Source organism: Spea bombifrons, chromosome 3 (genome assembly GCF_027358695.1).
Source record: "Spea bombifrons isolate aSpeBom1 chromosome 3, aSpeBom1.2.pri, whole genome shotgun sequence".
In the NCBI taxonomy this organism is placed as follows: Eukaryota; Metazoa; Chordata; class Amphibia; order Anura; family Pelobatidae; genus Spea; species Spea bombifrons.
Genome location: NC_071089.1, coordinates 111,147,244 through 111,165,989, shown reverse-complemented (window position 1 = coordinate 111,165,989; position 18,746 = coordinate 111,147,244). Strand labels below are relative to the sequence as shown.

The 18,746-nt window shown below is 46.9% G+C and overlaps 1 protein-coding gene and 1 long non-coding RNA gene across 2 annotated transcripts; both read left to right on the top strand.

Annotated features, from left to right (window-relative positions):
• Nucleotides 1-12,385: 12,385 nt before the first annotated feature.
• LOC128482837 (uncharacterized) lies at nt 12,386-14,209 on the top strand. The gene is made up of 2 exons (XR_008351022.1): nt 12,386-12,595; nt 13,890-14,209. It is a non-coding gene; the product is annotated as an uncharacterized LOC128482837 (long non-coding RNA).
• A 319-nt stretch (nt 14,210-14,528) lies between these two features.
• On the top strand, nt 14,529-17,760 carry RDH14 (retinol dehydrogenase 14). The gene is made up of 2 exons (XM_053458786.1): nt 14,529-14,882; nt 17,028-17,760. Exons 1-2 carry the CDS (start codon nt 14,529-14,531, stop codon nt 17,643-17,645), a joined length of 972 nt encoding a protein of 323 aa, XP_053314761.1. The 3' UTR covers nt 17,646-17,760.
• Nucleotides 17,761-18,746: the final 986 nt, after the last annotated feature.

Here is an 18,746-nt window from a genome sequence, read left to right as displayed (position 1 = left end):
TTATTTGTCATTATAGCGGTTCCAAGAAAACATTAGCTAAGTATACGTAATAAATGTTGTCTCGTATACCTGGAAAATATACTACTAAGGGACAAGGGTGTCCAACCCGCGGCCCTCCAGCTGCTGCAGGACTACATCTCCCATACTCCTCTGCCAGCCACCTAGCTGAAAGAGCATTATGGGAGATGTAGTCCTGCAGCAGCTGGAGGGCCGCAGGTTGGACACCCTTGGACTAGTCTATCAAGCGTTATACTACGGAAGGTTTCGTCTGGTGTAACAAGATGCCCAGACAGGCTGAGATTTTAATGCTGCACTGAACTACAACTTCGAAATCACAGATCACAAGCGTTTACAGAAAAAAAAGAAAGTATCTGTGATCTATCTGGGTTTCTGCTGAATATTATTATCTGCTCATAATGTCCAAGCACAATTTTAAAGCTGTTTTTTATTTTCATATCCTGTTTTCTTACTTTAATAAAATTATTATATAAATATTGGTTTTTTTTCCTGATTTCATGTAAATGGCAAAGACTCTTAGTGAATATGTGGAAACATAGCTAGACTGTTTTTGGACCAACATAGAGAAAGTTATAGAGTTACATAGGCGCTTGGAATCTCAGGGGTTTTCTTCAAATGGAATGAAGACTGGGGATTGAGAGCTAAGCCGGATATCCAAAACCCGGAAATAGAGAAAAGATCCTAAGGAAAGACAGAGGTCTAAAACTCATGCGGTGCTGGAACGAATGCCATACATTAATTCATCACAAGTAATAGCAATCCAGGCATAGATGGGGGAACAATTAGATAGAGAAAGGTGTGTTGCGGAGGATGGAGAGAACTTCACACTGGCCGGGGGGCGTGGCCGACCGTTGGAGAAGATGGCTGCTTGAGACCTGAGCTCCGTCGGTCCCCCGGTAATATTAGCTTTTATTAGCTATCAATCGCACTCATGGTGCGTAATAGACGGCAGTCCTCCGCCCCGTCGGTGCCTGGGGAGGGTGCCGGGTCGTCGGTGGCAACCCTTAGGGAGTACTTTCGTACCCCAGCGGCGCTGGCCTCGCAGGCGCCTGAAGACCACGAGGCAGCGTCGCCCTCGAGTTCCCGCGATTCCGGGGACAGGCGCGAAGATGCAGTGTCCGGAGAGGCCGGTGTACCTACCTGTTCCGCGGATGTTCGCCAGCTTTTCTCCTCTGCTCCGTGGAGGGAGGACTTTAGCACGCTGCTTTCGGAGCTTAAGCAGACCGTGACCGACGCGGTGGCGGGCCTTCGGGCAGATCTGGATGGTGTGGACCGTCGCCTCACGCTCCGGGAGACTGAAGCGGCTCAGCAGGCCCAGAGGACATCTGCCCTGGAGCTATCCTCCGCCCATCATGCTTATTGTCTGGCCGATTACAGGAGGCGTTTGGAGGACCTCGATAACAGGGGCCGACGGCACAACATAAGGATCCGAGGCCTTCCGGAGGTCACTTCTGACACCCCTGAAGATGTTAGGGGTATTGTGGTCCGCTTGTTCAACGGCCTCTTGGGGAGGCCTCCTGAGACTGTGCTCTCTCTGGATCGGGCTCACAGGGCTTTGAGGCCTAGGGGTCCCCCGTCGGCGCCCCCGAGGGATGTTATCTGCTGCGTGACTGACTACCGGTTGAAGGAGCAGCTTATGAGGCGTGCGAGAGAGGTGGGATCCTGGGCTTTCGAAGGCGCCAGGGTCACCCTCTTCCAGGACCTGTCCGACATCACCCTGCAGAATCGCAGAGTGCTGCGACCCCTTACAGCCGAACTCCGGAGCCGTGGCGTTCAGTATTATTGGGGCTACCCCTTTAGCCTTAACGTGCGCTCGGGAGGTTCTACTTTCTCGCTCCGCTTTCACCGGGAGTTGCCTGCTTTCCTCCGGGATCTCCGCCTGCCTGCTCTTCGGATTCCGGATTGGGACTTGCCCGCCATTCCGGCAGATCGTGCCGCTAATTTTGGAGGGACTTCACGTCGGCGGGAGCGGTCACCGGGCCGTGTAACCCGTCGCGGCAGGCTGTCTATGCAGCTTCCGGAGGCGACGGACCCGGAGGAATAACTTCAGGAGCTGCGTCCCTGCTGTTTTGCCCGCGGTCGGGCGTCCATGTTGGTCTTGGGCTCCTGACTTACCTTCTCGGGACCTGTTTGGTGACTCTGGCTGGGTCTTCTTGGGCCCTCATGCCGCACTTGTGGACGCTCTCCTGATCCCGATCCTGGGCACTTCTGTCCTTGTGTGGAGCCTCTTGCCGTATCGCCGCGCACGTTTATTTACTTTTTGGGGACTATGTTTGTTTTCTTTTACTTTTTTCTGTGCGTTGGGGGGGGGGGGGTTGTGAGTGTGTATTTTTATTGTGTACGTTACATTCGCTGCCGGCATGCTCCTATATCTGTTGCTGATCTGGGCCCGGGGCTTCTGCCTCGAGTGTCCATCTGCTGGCTCTAGTCGTGGTTCGTAGGGGTAGGGGGAGGGAATCGGCTCTTTTGGGTGGGGGTTTGGGTTGGGGGGGTTATGTTTTTATTTATTTATTTATTTTTTTCTTTTTATTATTTTTCTTTGCGCTGATAGTTTGGTTCTGCCTCTGACCTCTGTTATGCCATCTCTGTGGGAGTGCAGCGCTCTGCGCTTGCTCACTTCCTTTTTTATCTTTGGGCGACACTTCTGTGTGCATCTCGGCGTGCTCTCGTCCTGGTTGGGGGGTTCGGCTCTTTTGGGTGGGGGTGGGGTCGGGGAGGGGTTTATGTTTTCTTTTTTCTTTTTTGTTGCGCTACTGTATCGATGCTGCCGCTTGCCCTCTGATCTGCTGTCTATGGGGGAGTGCTGCGAGCGGTGATTGCTCGCTTTTTTCTCCTTACGAGCAACACTTCTTTTTCAACGGGGGGGTGGTCCTCTGTTGGTGGGGGGTTCGGCACTTTTGGGAGGGGTCGGGGGGTTTATAGTTTTCGTTTTTATTTTCTTTGCGCTGTGCTGTCGGCGAGGCCATTTGCCCTCTGCTTTGGTGTCTCTGTGGGGGGTGGCGTGCCGCGCTATCTACCTCTCTCTGCCTAGGGGTTCCACTTGCTCTCGCTCGTTTCCCCTTGGGGGGCTGTTGCTGTGACACGCTACCTTTCAGGCCGGGGACCGATGGGTGGTCTCATGTTTGTTGTTCCTTTTGCGGTTGTTTTGTTTTGTTTGGTTTTGTCCGGCTTCTTTTTCGGCCGTTACTCCGCCTCTGACCGTAGGCGTCGTGCCGTGCTGGTAGTACACTGTGGTCCTGTTATTTTTGGTCCTACTGTGTTTTCTTTTCCAGCTGACGCCCTTGGTACTTTTTTGGAAGGGGGGGTTTTGTTCTCCTCTCTTTTCCCTTTTTCTTGTTTGTTTGTCTGTACGTTTGTGGGTCGGTTTGTACCTGCTTCCTTCCCTTTTCCTCGTCTCCCTCTCCTAGTGTTTCTCTCCTCCCCCCTTGTCTTTTGTGGACACCGTCATGGCTTATCGGCCTGCTGATCTCAATATCCTGTCAATCAATGTTAAGGGCCTTAATGTGCCGGAGAAACGGTCGGCTCTATTTCGTGATCTGAAGCGTCACCGTGTCTCGGTGGCCTTTGTGCAGGAGACTCATTTTCGGGGCACGTCCCACCCTAGTTTGATGTCCCGGGATTATCCTGTGGCTTTCCTTAGCAATAACGCCCAGTCTAAGTCAAAGGGGGTGGCGATCTTGTTTTCACGACACTTTCCGCTTACTGATGTTGTGCACCTTGTTGATCCGGACGGTAGATTTATTTTTGTCAAGGGCCGGGTGGCCGGGAAGGCCTATACCTTCGCTAATGTTTACGTCCCTAATGTGAAACAACATGCGTGGCTCTCTAAGACGTTGCGGATACTCCGTTCCTTTCAGGACGGTTTACTGCTTTTTGGGGGCGACCTCAATGTGGCTCTCCACCCCAAACTGGACTCTTCTACGGGGACGTCCCAGACCCCGCCTGGGGTTTTGCGGAGGATTCATGCTTTACTTACTGCTGACCAGTTGGTTGACTGTTGGAGGGCCCTCCACCCGACTGACAAAGACTTTAGCTTTTACTCTGTCCCGCATAAACGATACTCCCGCATTGACTGTCTTTTCCTCACTCACTACCATTTGTCCCTTTTGAAGGAGGCCAGCTATGGTTCCATTACATGGTCGGACCATGCCCCTCTGAAGTTGACGCTTGCATCCCCGTTGACTCGTCCCACTCAGACTTCGTGGCGGTTGAATGAGTCCTTGCTGTCTGAGGTGGAGGTGCGGGACTCGACGACCGCGGCCCTTCGCGACTATTTTCTGACCAACGTTACCCCTGATGTGCCCCTTCCTACGGTTTGGGAGGCTCATAAGTGCGTGGCTCGTGGCCGGTTTATCCAGATGGGGGCTGCGAGGAAGAGGGCCTCTGCTCAGAAGCTTAGTGATCTTTCTGTGCAGATAGCAGCTTTGGAGGCAATTCATAAGGATACTTTGCGTGACAGTGACTTTAACCGTTTGCTTGTGCTTCGGGCGGAACTCGCCGATATACTTCATAGTCAATCTCAGAGGCATTATGATAGGCTTAAGGCCATCTTTTATGAGCATGGGGATAAGCCTGGGAAGTATTTGGCTCGCGCTTTACGTCGGAAGAGGCAGCTGTCCTACATCCCCAGAATTCGCTCCCCGGGTGGTCGCATGCGTTATCTCCCGTCGGCTATAGCCGAGGAATTTGTTACTTTCTATTCCGCCCTGTATAATCATTCCCCCACGCATGATGCCCCTGAGGCGCTTGAGGGCCACAGACTGGCTATTCGCCAGTATTTGTCGCGTTTTTTGCCGCGCCGTTTGTCCCCGGCCGACTCTGCGCTGCTGGAGGCTCCGATCTCCAGTGAGGAATTGGCTTATGCGCTCAAGTCCTCTAAGCCGGGGAAATGCCCGGGCCCGGATGGATTGTCTTTAAGTTACTACAAGGTTTTCTTTTCTGTCCTTGGCCCCCAGTTGGTAGCTGTGTTTAACTCCATTCTGGATGGTGCGGGCTTCCACCCCCACACTTTGGCCGCTACGATCTCTGTGATTCCGAAGGAAGGTCGGGATCCGGAGCTTTGTGGGAATTATAGGCCTATTTCCCTTCTCAATGTGGACCTAAAGCTGTTCTCCAAGGTTCTCGCTATGCGTGTTGGGCGCTTTCTCCCTGGTTTGATACATCCGGACCAGTCGGGGTTTGTGCCTGGTAGGGAGTGTAGGGACGGGACCCTGAGGGCGGTCAACTTGATCCATTTAATTAAGCGGTCGGGCGCCAAGGCTGTCTTGCTATCTACGGATGCCGAGAAGGCCTTTGATCGGCTTGATTGGACCTTCATGCTTGAGGTGCTAGGGGCGGTGGGCCTTGGCCCGCATATGCTGCGCTGGGTGTCCGCTCTCTATACTTGCCCGTCAGCTAGGTTGCGTATTAATGGGGCCCTCTCGGACCGGTTCTCTATCTCTAACGGTACTAGGCAGGGTTGCCCGTTGTCCCCTATGCTTTTTGTCCTTTCTCTGGAGCCCCTTCTGGAGGCTGTTCGGGTTAATCCGGACGTTACCGGTGTGGTGGGTGGGGGCGTGCACCATAAAACGGTGGCTTTTGCGGATGATATGTTGTTCTCCCTTGTGAACCCGCGTGTGTCCTTACCTGTGCTGATGGATGAGTTTAGGAGATACGGCTGTCTTTCTAACTTGAAAATCAACCTGTCCAAATCTGAAATTTTGAACATTTCCCTTCCTGTAGCTGAAGTGGAGGCTCTGGCTTCTTCCTTCCCATTCCGGTGGTGTGTGCGTAAACTGCGGCATTTGGGGGTCTGGTTGGCGGATGATGTATCCCTCTTATATGAATTTAATTTTCCCCCTCTTCTTGAGGCGATCCGGAAAGATCTCCGGTCCTGGGGTTCCCTGTTTGTCTCCTGGGTGGGCAGGGTGAATACTCTTAAAATGAACATCCTCCCCAGGGTGCTGTATTTGCTCCAAGCCTTGCCGATAGCTTTGCCGCGTGCCTTCTTTTCCTCCTTGAGGGCTCTGTTCCTCTCCTTTATCTGGGCGGGACGGGCTCCGAGGCTGGCTCTGGCCTTGTTGCAGAAACCTAAAGATGTGGGGGGCTTGGGCCTTCCCTGCATTCGCAGCTACTATTTTGCTTGCCACCTGTTGCGTACCCTGGAGTGGACCTACCGCCCTGCCCATAAGCTGTGGGTAGCTCTGGAAGCAGATGCCGCCTCTGTGCCGCTGCAGGTGCTTTTGTGGCTTGAGCCGGCTGTAGCTCGGAGGCAGGCGGGGGGTCACCCCTTTCTTTTGGCTACGTTGGCGGTTCTGCATTCTGTGTCCCGTGGTTCCGGGCTACTCACCTATCCCTCGCCGCAGACGCCGCTGCGGTTTAACCCTGACTTTCCCCCGGGTATGTCGGGGGGTTCCTTTCTGCTATCGGCTCCGGGAGATGCGCCGACGTTGGGGTCCTATATGCAAGGGACGCGACTCCGTTCCCTGTCGACCATTGTTGGGGGTGTTGACCCGACTGCGCTGCAGACTCTGCAATATTTGCAACTCAGGGCTTATGTTGGGTCTATTCCTCAGAAACACAACCTTGTCAGAGACCCCACGCCTTTCGAATCGTTACATTTGAAAGATGCTCTTCCTCCTCATGGGATTTCCCTGCTGTATCAGTTGCTCTTGAGGGTGGGGGATGAGGTTTTGCCGGCTTATGTGGGGAGGTGGGAATCGGATCTTGGGGTGTCCTTCACAGCGGCACAGTGGGGGAAGATTTTCTCTTTAACACATGGTTGCTCTCTTAGCACCAGGTCTCAGGAGCTTTCTTACAAGTTGCTTACGCGCTGGTACCGTACCCCCTCTCGCCTGCATAGCATGTTTCCTGACCATTCGGAGTTGTGTTGGAGGTGTGGACTGTCGGTGGGGTCGATTCTTCATATATGGTGGGAATGCCCCCTTATTGTTCCTTACTGGGAAGCTATCCAGGCAGTCCTCCCGCGTTTCACTGACTCTCCACCTCCTTTTCAGCCTGCCAGTTATCTGCTCCATCATACCACCACGCCTGTTAAGGTGTATAAGAGGTCTGTGCTCCGCCATTTGCTGGATGAGGCTAAAGCCTTGATTCCCTTGCATTGGGCTTCTGTCACCCCGCCCTCGTTTAGGGAATGGATCCTAAGGGTGGAGAGAGTGCGCGCTTTGGAGGAGCTGGTGGCCCGCTCTGATAGACAGGGTGAGCGCCATAGGCGGACCTGGTTCTACTGGTCCCAGTACTTTTTGGATCCCTCCACCCAATCTCTGTTGCCTTAATTGAGCTGGGGCCTTGGGCTTCTGGTGTTGGGGTCTCGTATTCCTGTCGTGATTCTACTGTTTGGGTTGTGTCACTGTACTTCGCCCTGCTGCGTCAGGGTCTCGTGCTGTACTCCTGAGTCATGCGCTGTCCATTTTGGTTTTGTTTTTGTCTTCCTCCCCTTCCCCATTCGGTTTCTGTTTCCCCTTCTCACTTTGTGTTATAAAATGTTTGAAAACCAATAAAAATTTTGATTTACAAAAAAAAAAAGAACTTCACACTGGCCGCTACTGTTATCAATGAAGGTAAATATCTAAGAAAAAATGGGAAAAAAGTACAAACTGTGGGATGTTACAGTAAATATTACATATTCTAAAAGCTGTGATGGAGACAATTCCCGTGTGAGTACCTAACCGGGCGCATGAAAATTGCAACTTACACCCGAGGCTGGGCTGGGACACCGTGTATGAAGGACTACTCTAAACTGGCGGATGCTGGTGGTTTCAGACCAAAAAAAAAAAGCAAGGGACCAGCCACCGTTACCTTCATCTGATGATTCTCCGCAGACGTAGGAAGGGAAATGCGCTCAAACATTAGAGCTAGTGTATTCACATCACTGGCTGCCCAGAGGGGGCATTTGGCGATACGTCCCTCTATATTCAAAGGAAAAGATGGTGGAGAACTGTGACACAACTCCATCAGAAATGGATCCAGGCATATGGGTTCCCTGGAAATACTGAAAGGCCATGGTCCTGATATGCTTGAGAAATAAGAATAAAACATAATGGGCAAACCAAAAGGGCTGAACAGCTCTTATGCATGAAATGCTACATTAATGGCCTTACCGGTCTTATCATTTTTGTTTTACCGAAGCTTGAAGTTCAGTCGCTCTATCCGAAGAACATTATTATTATTTATTGCTTTATATAGCGACATTATATTCTGCAGCGCTGTACAATAGGTATGTGGTGGAATCCCCGGTGCCAATACACTTTCTTCATTCCCCGGCCAAAGGCTCGAACCACTGAAGCCTTCAAGTGAAAATGGCGGCCAAAAGGCATGTCCACTTCCCCCCTTAAAAGACAGAACTTTGGGGATCCAGCTCCACTGTGGAATATTCACTGCTCTCAACAAACCCGTACTAGGGTCATGCTCATGGACCTTCCTGGGGGCTCAGAAGCACCTTGGGCTTCAGAGTATCTCGATCTTAAGGCTGATGGACCAAGTATTTTCCTTTCTTTGACATACTGCACTTGATCTTACTGTAAAAGGTAAACCATTAAAACAATGTCGAAGAGTACAAGAGTAAACATGGGGATGTAAATGCAACTCTTGGATGGAGAAGTAGAAGTAGCACCTAAATATTGAATTCTAGTTGGTTAAAGGTCATCTGAAAGATGTGCATCTTGTTGGAAAACCTAACATAATGGGATTCATCACATGTTGACTTAAATAGATTTACCAGATCTGTGGTTTACTTCCCAGTTACAGATCCGTCTACTTTATACACGTAGCGTACATGTAGTAGACTTTTCAAGGTGTGCATGTCAAGAAAAGAGGAAGAACAATGCGTATTTAAGCAATCAATACCAGGAAATGTTACTTTCTTTAAAGAAGAATAACTCTATAGTAAACAGACATAAATAATCGTTGACATACAGATAAATAAACATAATAAAAAAATCTTGCTGGTCCCAAGGCTATGGTGATGAGATCAATTTATTTTTAATCTTTTATTGATTTAATATTTAATCTTGTTAAACCTTTAAGGTACAAATTTAGAAAAGGGAAAAACGACACGTGTCGGAATAATGTTAAAATGTATATGCTCAACAGAGAGCATTTGATATAAAAAAAATACTTTCAGAGCTGGCTGATTGTCTACTTACTGTGCCAGCCAGACAGGGACTGTGCCAGTGCCCAAGAACCATGAGAACAGAAATGAAACGGACGGGTACCGACCTCGAAGCCAAAAACCTTATTTCATTTGGCCGGTTAATGCTAACATTGTGTGTAAGAGCTTGGCAGGATTAGTAGCAGGTACTTGCAAGTGAAATGACGCATGTACAGTGAAATGCTTGCTGAATTTATGAGGCGGTGGTCTTCCAGTTCCTAATCAGTGTTGGTAATAACCTAAAAATGGGAAAAGCAATTACATGAATGATAAAAGAAATCCATCTGTCATTGTACCTTCAGCAGGATAGATTAACTGTAAAGAGGTGAGAAGCTGGAGGTTCTTTTTCAAGATGAGAAAATCTTTTGTAGATGCAGAGACCCTTGAAAAGAGGGATGTCCGGGAAAGAGAGAGGGACTGATCCCCTAATAAAGGACACTTGGGAAGTAAGTAAGGTTATAACAGCCCATATTTGTCTTTTAATCATAGATGTGGATGGTACTCTAATCAAGATTTCCTCCCCTGATTTTTCACCCTCTTGCCTCACAGACTGTTTCTGGAATTGTATCATGGATGGCGTCCCATTACCTGACGCTCAATATCTCCCAGACCGAGCTTCTGGTTATCCCGCCGTCCACAATTTCTGATATCTCTGATGACAACTCCAAAATCCACCCAACGGATATCTCTGCTCTCGCGTCCTTACCACCCTCTCCGTATCTCAGACTTTCTCCCTCTTACTGTAATTTCAAGCCCTCTAGAAAACCCACCTATTCCGAGAGGCATCCAACCATCCCTCCTGATACCCTCAACCAGCATCCTAAAGAAGCCTTCTGTCGTGCCCACCTCCAAGATCTCTATATATCGTCCTCATCCTCACCCCAACAAGTCTTCTCTGACTGTGACTGTAAGCTCTTCTCCTTCTGTGCCAGTATGTTTTAATGCGTGTTAATGTTGTTGGCATTTGAAATTAAATATTTGAATGTCTTCTATTGTAACAATGCTACGCCATCTATAATATCAATAAATAGAATGTAATATAATGATGGTGTTGTGAGTAAATTGGAAAAAAAAAATTTAAAATAAAGAGAATGCAGAGAGAGAAAAGTGAGCTGGGTTTCTAGGTTTCAAAAATAAGAAGTCATTACTGCCCCTTTAAATAAGGTGAAAAGAATGTAAGGCATCCGAAATATTGTTTAATAATATTAACCACCTCATAAACACGCATTAAAAATATTCTGGACGTCAGTTAAGGCTGAATATTTTTTGGCGCCGCATCTGAGAGTATATCAAGAATCAGCAAACGCCATGCAGGCCAGTTACGGTGTGTAATCTACGAAAAAAGCCTTTAAAATAGACTAAACGTATTCACGACCTGTGAGAAAATCATACTCAACATTTTTGAGAGTCAGAAGTTTTATTTAAAAAAAAAAGAAAATTAAAAAATGCTGAAACATGTTAAATGCTCTTATACTACTTGGCAATCCATGCAGTCTGCTGATGGGACTTCTTGTTTTCATATCAAACATAAGGAATTCAGATTTTTAACAAGAAGAACAATTTTTCTTCTGTGAGATAGAGACAATAATACACCCAAACACGTACAGGGTAACGTCTTTATTGCCTTGTCAAAAAAAATACTATTCCATATACTGACTGCTTTCAAAACATATTGTTATAGTTATATATATATATATATATATATTATTTTATTAATATTAATGTATTAATATTTTATTTTGCCACTAATACAATTCTTATACAGAAATGTTTGTCTCTATACCCCATCCCCTCTAGATTTGAAGCTTGGGGTCTTCTTAAGTATTGTCTTAGTCTGTCAGTTTTAGTTTTGTCGGACCCTTTGAATGTATGGACTGTAAGAAGGGCTACGAAAATTGTTGGTGCTAAATAAATAAAATCTGATAATAATATCCCCAAACCTCAAACTGTCATATAATTAATAATAATAATAATAATAATTAATAATAATAATAATTCTCTGACAGTTTACCCCAAACTGTCATATAATTAATAATAATAATATGACAGATTATTATTATTAATAATAATAATAAACTGCCATAGCACTATTATTATTAATAATAATAATATTAATAATAATAATAAACTGTCATAGCATTATAATTATTATTATTATTATTATTGTTTTGGGCATTTCATTTGATTCTGATCAATAGGGTCTTACATGATCGCTGTTCAACAGGGGCAGGGTAATTGTTCGAGTTTCCAGGTGTTCTATGGATGAAAACAGAAATACACATTCCAGGGTTATTTGTCAAAGAAGTTCTCAACAGAAGCAATGCCAAGACGTGTCAAGAAGAGGTGTTGATTTGGGCACCGAACCAGAAATGTCAGGTTGCATTTCATTATTTTCTTCTTCTTTTTTTTTTTACGCCGTTGATACAATGATGCAGGATGGGCCAAGTTGTTTAGTCTCCGCTTTCGCTGAAATATAAAATACAATGAGAGCCAGCTAGCCGTTCTCCCATCCAGATAATCTGTCCGCCTTCCAAGCGGCTAATGGAATCTCCAAATTTGAATCCAAATTGGGTTGTTACGAGCATAGTTCCCAAGACGAAATAAGGTATGAACCGCTTGGTCCAGGTTTGCCTCGGTGGAGGAGATCGCTAAATGCATTAGCAATCGTAGTGAGATGGTTACAGGGCCAAATACAACACTTTACATCAGAGTAATAGATTAGATTTCTCCGACGGAAAAAGAAAAACCCCTCAATTATCCGAGGGGTAGACTGACAACACCCAATGAATTCTGGAAGAAAAGATAGAGCCTCGAAGCGGTGCTTTTGGGGCTTTTTAAAAGACTTTATTAGGACAAGGAATGACCATGATCGCATTCATCAAACCAGAATAAAATGGCATATAAGGGCAAATAATTCGGAAAATACCCCTGCAGAGGAATTAAGGTTTGATTCATGGGATGGTGTTCATGCTCGCGAGAAAGTACCCCCAGGGTGTATGTTGTACCAGCACTATATATCATATCGTTTGTATATTTTGGACCTAATTAGTGAATGGGTGATAGACAACGAGCCGTGTAAAGGCCAACCATGAAGCTACCATGAAGCTACGGTCTGCAAAATGTTACCACGTCTTCAAATGACATTATATTTAATTACACGCTCACAACATTCATAGCCCGGGGCAATTTTTACGCACCGGGGCCCTGTGGCTTCTAGTTCCGCCCCTGATCTTATACATTATATTCTATAAATTCTACATATGACACACAAGGCTCGCCGATGTCCAGGGCCGGACCGGCAATAACGCAGCAGCCGCTGGATGAATAAGTGCAGCCGGCGGCGTGATATGCCCGGCCATGCGCTACCTTTCTATGCCAATGGCAGATCGGGTGAGCGCGTGTTTCCGTCAGCCAGCGGCCAACCGGCCAGTCCAGGCTCGTCCAGGAAAGAAACAGCAACAATGTACAGAAAGTAAGGCGCACAACCTAATAAGCATAAAAGGCATACATATTCAGGTTGCTGCCAGAATAATAATGACCAATAAATAGACAAAACTCAGCACACGCCCACGCAATATACCGGCCACACGAGGGCCTGACTAATCAGAGAGAGCTTTAAATGTGGGTTACAATGTGGTGCAGTCCCACTGATTCAGCTCCATTGTAAGTGATATCGCCTTATATTCTAATATCATTATTATAATCTTTTATTTATATAGCGCCAGCAGTTTACGCAGCGCTTATTACAATACATATATTAAAGGGGTCTGACAAGACGATACATTAGGTAGAGAGGCTCGGCTCGCAAGCTAAAAATCTAGGGGGGGGTATATGATATTCTAATATTTTCTAATGTAGAGAAATGATACAGGACTCGCCAATATTGGGGTGCTTTGACGCGGTGGTGACTCCTATCATGCTAAGTCAGCCAGTACATGCTGGAATTTTTTGTATGCTTGGGCATGATAGGATTGAGATTGCTGTTAACACTTCGGTGCATTCCTACTATATACTAAGCCAGACACTGAAGTGGTAGGCCTACACCAAATCAATGTTTGGCTTAGTATATAGCAGGGATGTCCAACCTGCGTCCCTCCAGCTGCTGCAGGACTACATCTCCCACAATGCTCTTTCAGCTAATGGACTGGCAGAGGAGTATGGGATATGTAGTCCCGCAGGTTGGACAACCCTGGTATATAGTGATAGGGGTTATGCTGCATTATTGTCAATGTCTGGCTCAATGTATAGTGATAGGGATTACACTGTACCACTGTCAATGTTTGCCTCCATATATAGTGATGTGTTATGCTGTGTTAGTGATATATAGTGATGTGTTATGCTGTGTTAGTGATATATAGTGATGTGTTATGCTGTGTTAGTGATATATAGTGATGTGTTATGCTGTGTTAGTGATATATAGTGATGTGTTATGCTGTGTTAGTGATATATAGTGATGTGTTATGCTGTACCCCTGTCAATGTTTGCCTCAATATATAATGATAACAGTTATCCTATGCCACTGTCAATGTTTGCCTCAGTATATAATGATTGCAGTTATGCTGTACCACCGTCAATGTCTCAGGAACCGGGTAAGCAGGTTGGGTAGGAGCCCAGTCGCAGGGGATACTTGGGGTTCTGTCTCTTTGGGGTGTCGGTCCACCTGGGACAGTTTGCGTTCCAAAGGACCTTCCCTCTTACACTGGAACATAGAATATGCTGGCAGATCAGACCCGTTCAGCCGGCCGGCTAGTCGCCCATCTCGTCTTAGATTCGGGAAGCCTATCCCATGTATGTTTAAATTCCCTCAATGTATTAACCTCTACCACTTCCGCTGGGAGTCTGTTCCACGTATCTACCAATCACATAGTAAAGTAAAAGAGTAACAGAGATTTTTAGTTCAGTAAAGCCAGTCACATTTGCAACTTACATAAACGGGGGCAACATAATAATGCAAATTGTATTTATTTTGTTGTATAACAGACAGCTTGCTCTAGATGCTAATTTACTATCCAGATGCAGAAAATGTTTGTTATCACAGGTATTCCCCCTTTATCGTGACATTAACACATATCCCCCTTATCGCGACATACACACGAATGCCCCAGCATCCCTTTAGACAAACTACCGCGCGTCCTTGTTGTGGGACTTCAAAAGGCGGCATCTTTGATTCGGTCAGGACGGGCTCAATCCACCATTATATTTAACTAAACGGTCAGAGCCTCACAGATATTATGACACCCAAAGTATCACGATGTCCCGTGCGCATGCGCAGAGGGGGTTTTCTCCCGTGTCCGCGAGCACTTGCTGGCGTTTGCGTCTCTTGAGTCTTAAATTCAACAGCATCGCCCTTCCCACAACAAAGATGGCGGCTCACACCTCCGCCTGGATGGTAGCCGCAGCTGTCGCTTTAGGCGGCGGACTGATCCTAGTTACTCGCCGGCTAATGAGTTCCAGCGCGCGAGCTGTTTCTTCCGGGCTGATGCGGGGTAAGACGGTGATCATTACGGGGGCCAATAGCGGCATAGGCCGAGCAACTGCGGCGGAACTGCTGAAGCAACAGGCTAGGGTGATCTTGGCATGCAGGGACGTAGGCCGGGCTGAGGAGGCGGCTCAGGACCTGCGCCTGGAGACTGAGGGCAAAGGGGAAATAGTCATCAAGCAGCTGGATCTGAACTCTCTGCGATCTGTCAGTCGCTTCTGTCAGGAAATACTGAAGGTAAGGCCTACAACGTCGCATATTCCTTCCTCGGTGGGGCCGCTGGGTTAGGGCCTGGCTGTGGGGGTCCAGCTGGATGAAGACCTGCCGTGGGGGTCCGTTGGGTGAGGGCCGGCCTATGGGGTCTTGCTGTGTGAGGGTGGGTCCGTGGGGTCCCTCTGGATGGGGGCTGTTGGGTGGAGGTCGGGCCCCGTTGGGTGAGGGCCGGTCCATGGGGTCTTTATGTGTGGCGGTGGGTCTGTGGGGTCCCTCTGGATGGGGGCTGTTGGGTGGAGGTTGGGCCCCGTTGGGTGAGGGCCGGTCCATGGGGTCTTTATGTGTGGGTCTGTGGGGTCCCTCTGGATGGGGGCCGTTGGGTGAAGGCCGGGCCCCGTTGGGTGAAGGCCGGGCCATGGGGTCTTGCTGTGTGAGGGTGGGTCCGTGGGGTCCCTCTGGATGGGGGCCGTTGGGTGAATGCCGGGCCCCGTTAGGTGAAGGCCAGGCAATGGGGTCTTGCTGAGTGAGGGTGGGTCCCTGGGGTCCTGTTGGGTGAGGGCCTGCCTCGGGCCGCTGGGTGAGGGCTTGCCCGTAGAATGCATTCTTCCCAACAAGGCCACCTTGCGATGCTCTGAAGGTGAGTGCTGTGGCTGGGCCTGCTCACTTCAGGCACTGGCCCCTCCCCATCACAGGCGGTGTGATACGGGAGTGTAGACTGGCGGTGTGATACGGGGGTGTAGACTGGCGGTGTGATACGGGGGTGTAGACTGGCGGTGTGATACGGGGGTGTAGACTGGCGGTGTGATACGGGGGTGTAGACTGGCGGTGTGATACGGGGGTGTAGACTGGCGGTGTGATACGGGGGTGTAGACTGGCGGTGTAACCCTTTGCAGACTGAACGGTGTCGTCTGTGGGTGTTCAGGAATGTGGCGGTACGACCTTGTGTGTTGACGCCTTCTGTAGTGTGACTGCCACGGCTAGCGCTAGATTTATGCTGGGCAGAACTGGTTTAGAGCAGTTGGTTTTGGGTTGTTTTTTTGTCCAATATCTGGCCTTAATGGCCACGTTTCGTTGTCTTGTGTTTTGGAACATGTGACCATCATGAATGTGAAAATTATGCAATAATACATAGATTTTTAGGATAGATGGGGCATCTAGAACATCGCTACTAGGGAGTCACTAATACGGTCTACATTCAGCTGGTTTCTCCCTTTCGCCGGTATGTATCTAGTGTTTTAGGGCATATGTATCTGGGGAAGGTAATTTTTGTATTTTTATTTACATTTTAACAAAATGTAATTAAAAGTTAAGTTTTAAGAGATCACAAAACTAGTTGAAATGTTTCTTCTTTAGGGTGACCCTCTAGTGTATCTCCTCGGACAACAGCAGATGTTCATCATGTCTCAACAGCACTGCTCTCTATGATGAGGCTTAATAAATACCGCTGCCTCTCGAAACGGCACCTGAGACGCCATTAACGGTCATATTTGACTTCTGCCCTCTTTATTGCAGATGGGCTTTGTAAGGGTCGTAGTCACGATGGTCAGCATTATGTGAAGTCCTCTGCTCCAAGCGCTTCTTACCGTTTAGATGTAGCAAAGTGGAGCTGATAGACTGAAGCAAGGGCAACCCTGCTCTACTCCCAGTAAACAGCCATCCGGCATGTATGTCCGTAGCAAACGAAGAGCTGTATTTTAGCGCCCTGCCCCGCGGCTGCCATGTTATCTTTAGATGATTTTCCGCTCTAAAGAATCTCCAACGTGTGATTTCCTATTCCCGTGAGGAATGGTTAGACCTCTATCAGGTATTTTTATGAAGGCTTCATCTTTCTTATATTATTGCTAAAATGTATAATAATGAACTGGGGTAATCATGTTGTTTATAAGGGGGAGGCCATTGACACCATCAACAAAAAATTTGAGGCCATCAAAAAACAACCTAGAACTGCTTTTAAAATGCATTCGCGGCAACACAAAAAATGTTAAATATTCTTTTTGCTCTGAAAATCCCAAAGCCACTGATACCCATTCCTTGTCTAGAGTTGGCCTTAAAGATGTGTTTTCCCGGATGATGTATGGTACAGAATCTTTGTTTTGTGGAATGTCGTTTTTATGTCTAAAGGTTTATTTATATATTTTTTTTTGTTTTTTTTTTTTTTACCTTTTTAAGGAAGAGCCTCGACTGGATGTTCTCATCAATAACGCGGGGGTTTTTCAGTGTCCATACACGAAAACAGAAGATGGATTCGAAATGCAGTTCGGTGTCAACCACTTGGGGCATTTTCTCCTCACCCACCTTCTCATCGGTCTTCTGAAAAACTCCGCTCCGAGCCGGATTGTCGTCGTCTCCTCCAAACTTTATAAATACGGCGAAATCAACTTCGACGACCTAAGCAGCGAGAAGAGTTACAGCAAAAGCTTTGCCTATAGCCGCAGCAAACTGGCCAACATCTTGTTCACCAGAGAACTTTCCCGGCGCTTGGAAGGAACTGGAGTCACCGTCAATGTTCTCCATCCTGGAATTGTCAGAACTAACCTAGGGAGATACATTAATATTCCGTTCGTGATAAAGCCCCTGTTTAATGTGGTGTCCTGGGCGTTCTTTAAATCCCCTTTGGAAGGGGCTCAGACATCTGTGTATTTGGCATCATCTCCAGAAGTAGAGGGAGTATCTGGGAAGTACTTCGGTGATTGCAAAGAGGAAGAGCTGTTGCCAAAGGCAATGGATGATTTAGTGGCTCGAAAACTCTGGGATATCAGCGAAATTATGGTTGGACTTATTAAATAAACTTTGGAAATTATTTAAAATAAAATATGCCGGCCATAGAGAAATAAGGATACAATTAATTGGACGTGTCAATTAATCTGCCTAATTAGAAAAAAAAAAAAAGTAGAAAATAAGATGTTTTCCTTGTAGTAACCATCACTTGTGATGTTAAAGGGACAGTTTAATGTCTCCGGCAGCTATTCCAAAGAATAATGTATATACATTATTGAATGAAGTTTTAAAAACAAAGAGTACTTACCTTAGGTAGAAGCTGCAGCTCCATGCCTCCTACATGGTCCCAACAATGTTCACCACCGGTTGGCTGCTTGGAGCTCTGAAAATTAAATGCTTGATAAGACGACAAAAAAAGTTGCTTCCTCGTAGGTTAAAGGACCTATTTGGAAATGTTTGGTTTTTGTAAAAAAAAAAATAGTCTAGTGGCACTTTAACATGTAATGATCACATGTTACATGTATGATCTAAGAACAGAAGCAGGCCGGTTCCTTCTGGAGATGGTGCGCATATTTATTCTATAGCTGTGCAGTGATTCGCTAATATATTGTAATTCAATGTGCGTTTGCCATAGATTCTATATAATATATATGAGAGAGTATGTATAGTTTTTATTCTGGAAGGTCATTGCAGTGCACTCGGGCCATTCCTTAAAACGAAACGTGATATTTATTGCACTTTAATAAAATAGTTGACGTGAATGGGTTTGATTAAGCAAATCTGCGAGGACTATTCAAAATATACAGCTAAGGTGGAAGAAAGCAAAATAATTGGATCATTCGAGATTTATGGGATTCCGTGGTTTGTGCCGTTCAATAAAAATTCCTCGGATGTTTAAGCTGCAGCGCACAATGGATACGAACCAATGGCGGCGCTTTAGCTTTAATGGTATGGTAGGACTTTTTGATACGGTAGTTTTAATGGCGCTGTTCCACTTAGACAACATATTAACTGCATTCTGGTATGTGAAGCGAGTGAACTTTAGGAGATCTTCTCTTTAATTCTTCTCGCTTTTTGTGCTTCTAATAACAAAACGGTTCAGAAACCTTTAGGATGTTTTATCAGGTTCTGTGGCAAATATTAATACCTGCTTTTGCCACATGGCAAGTG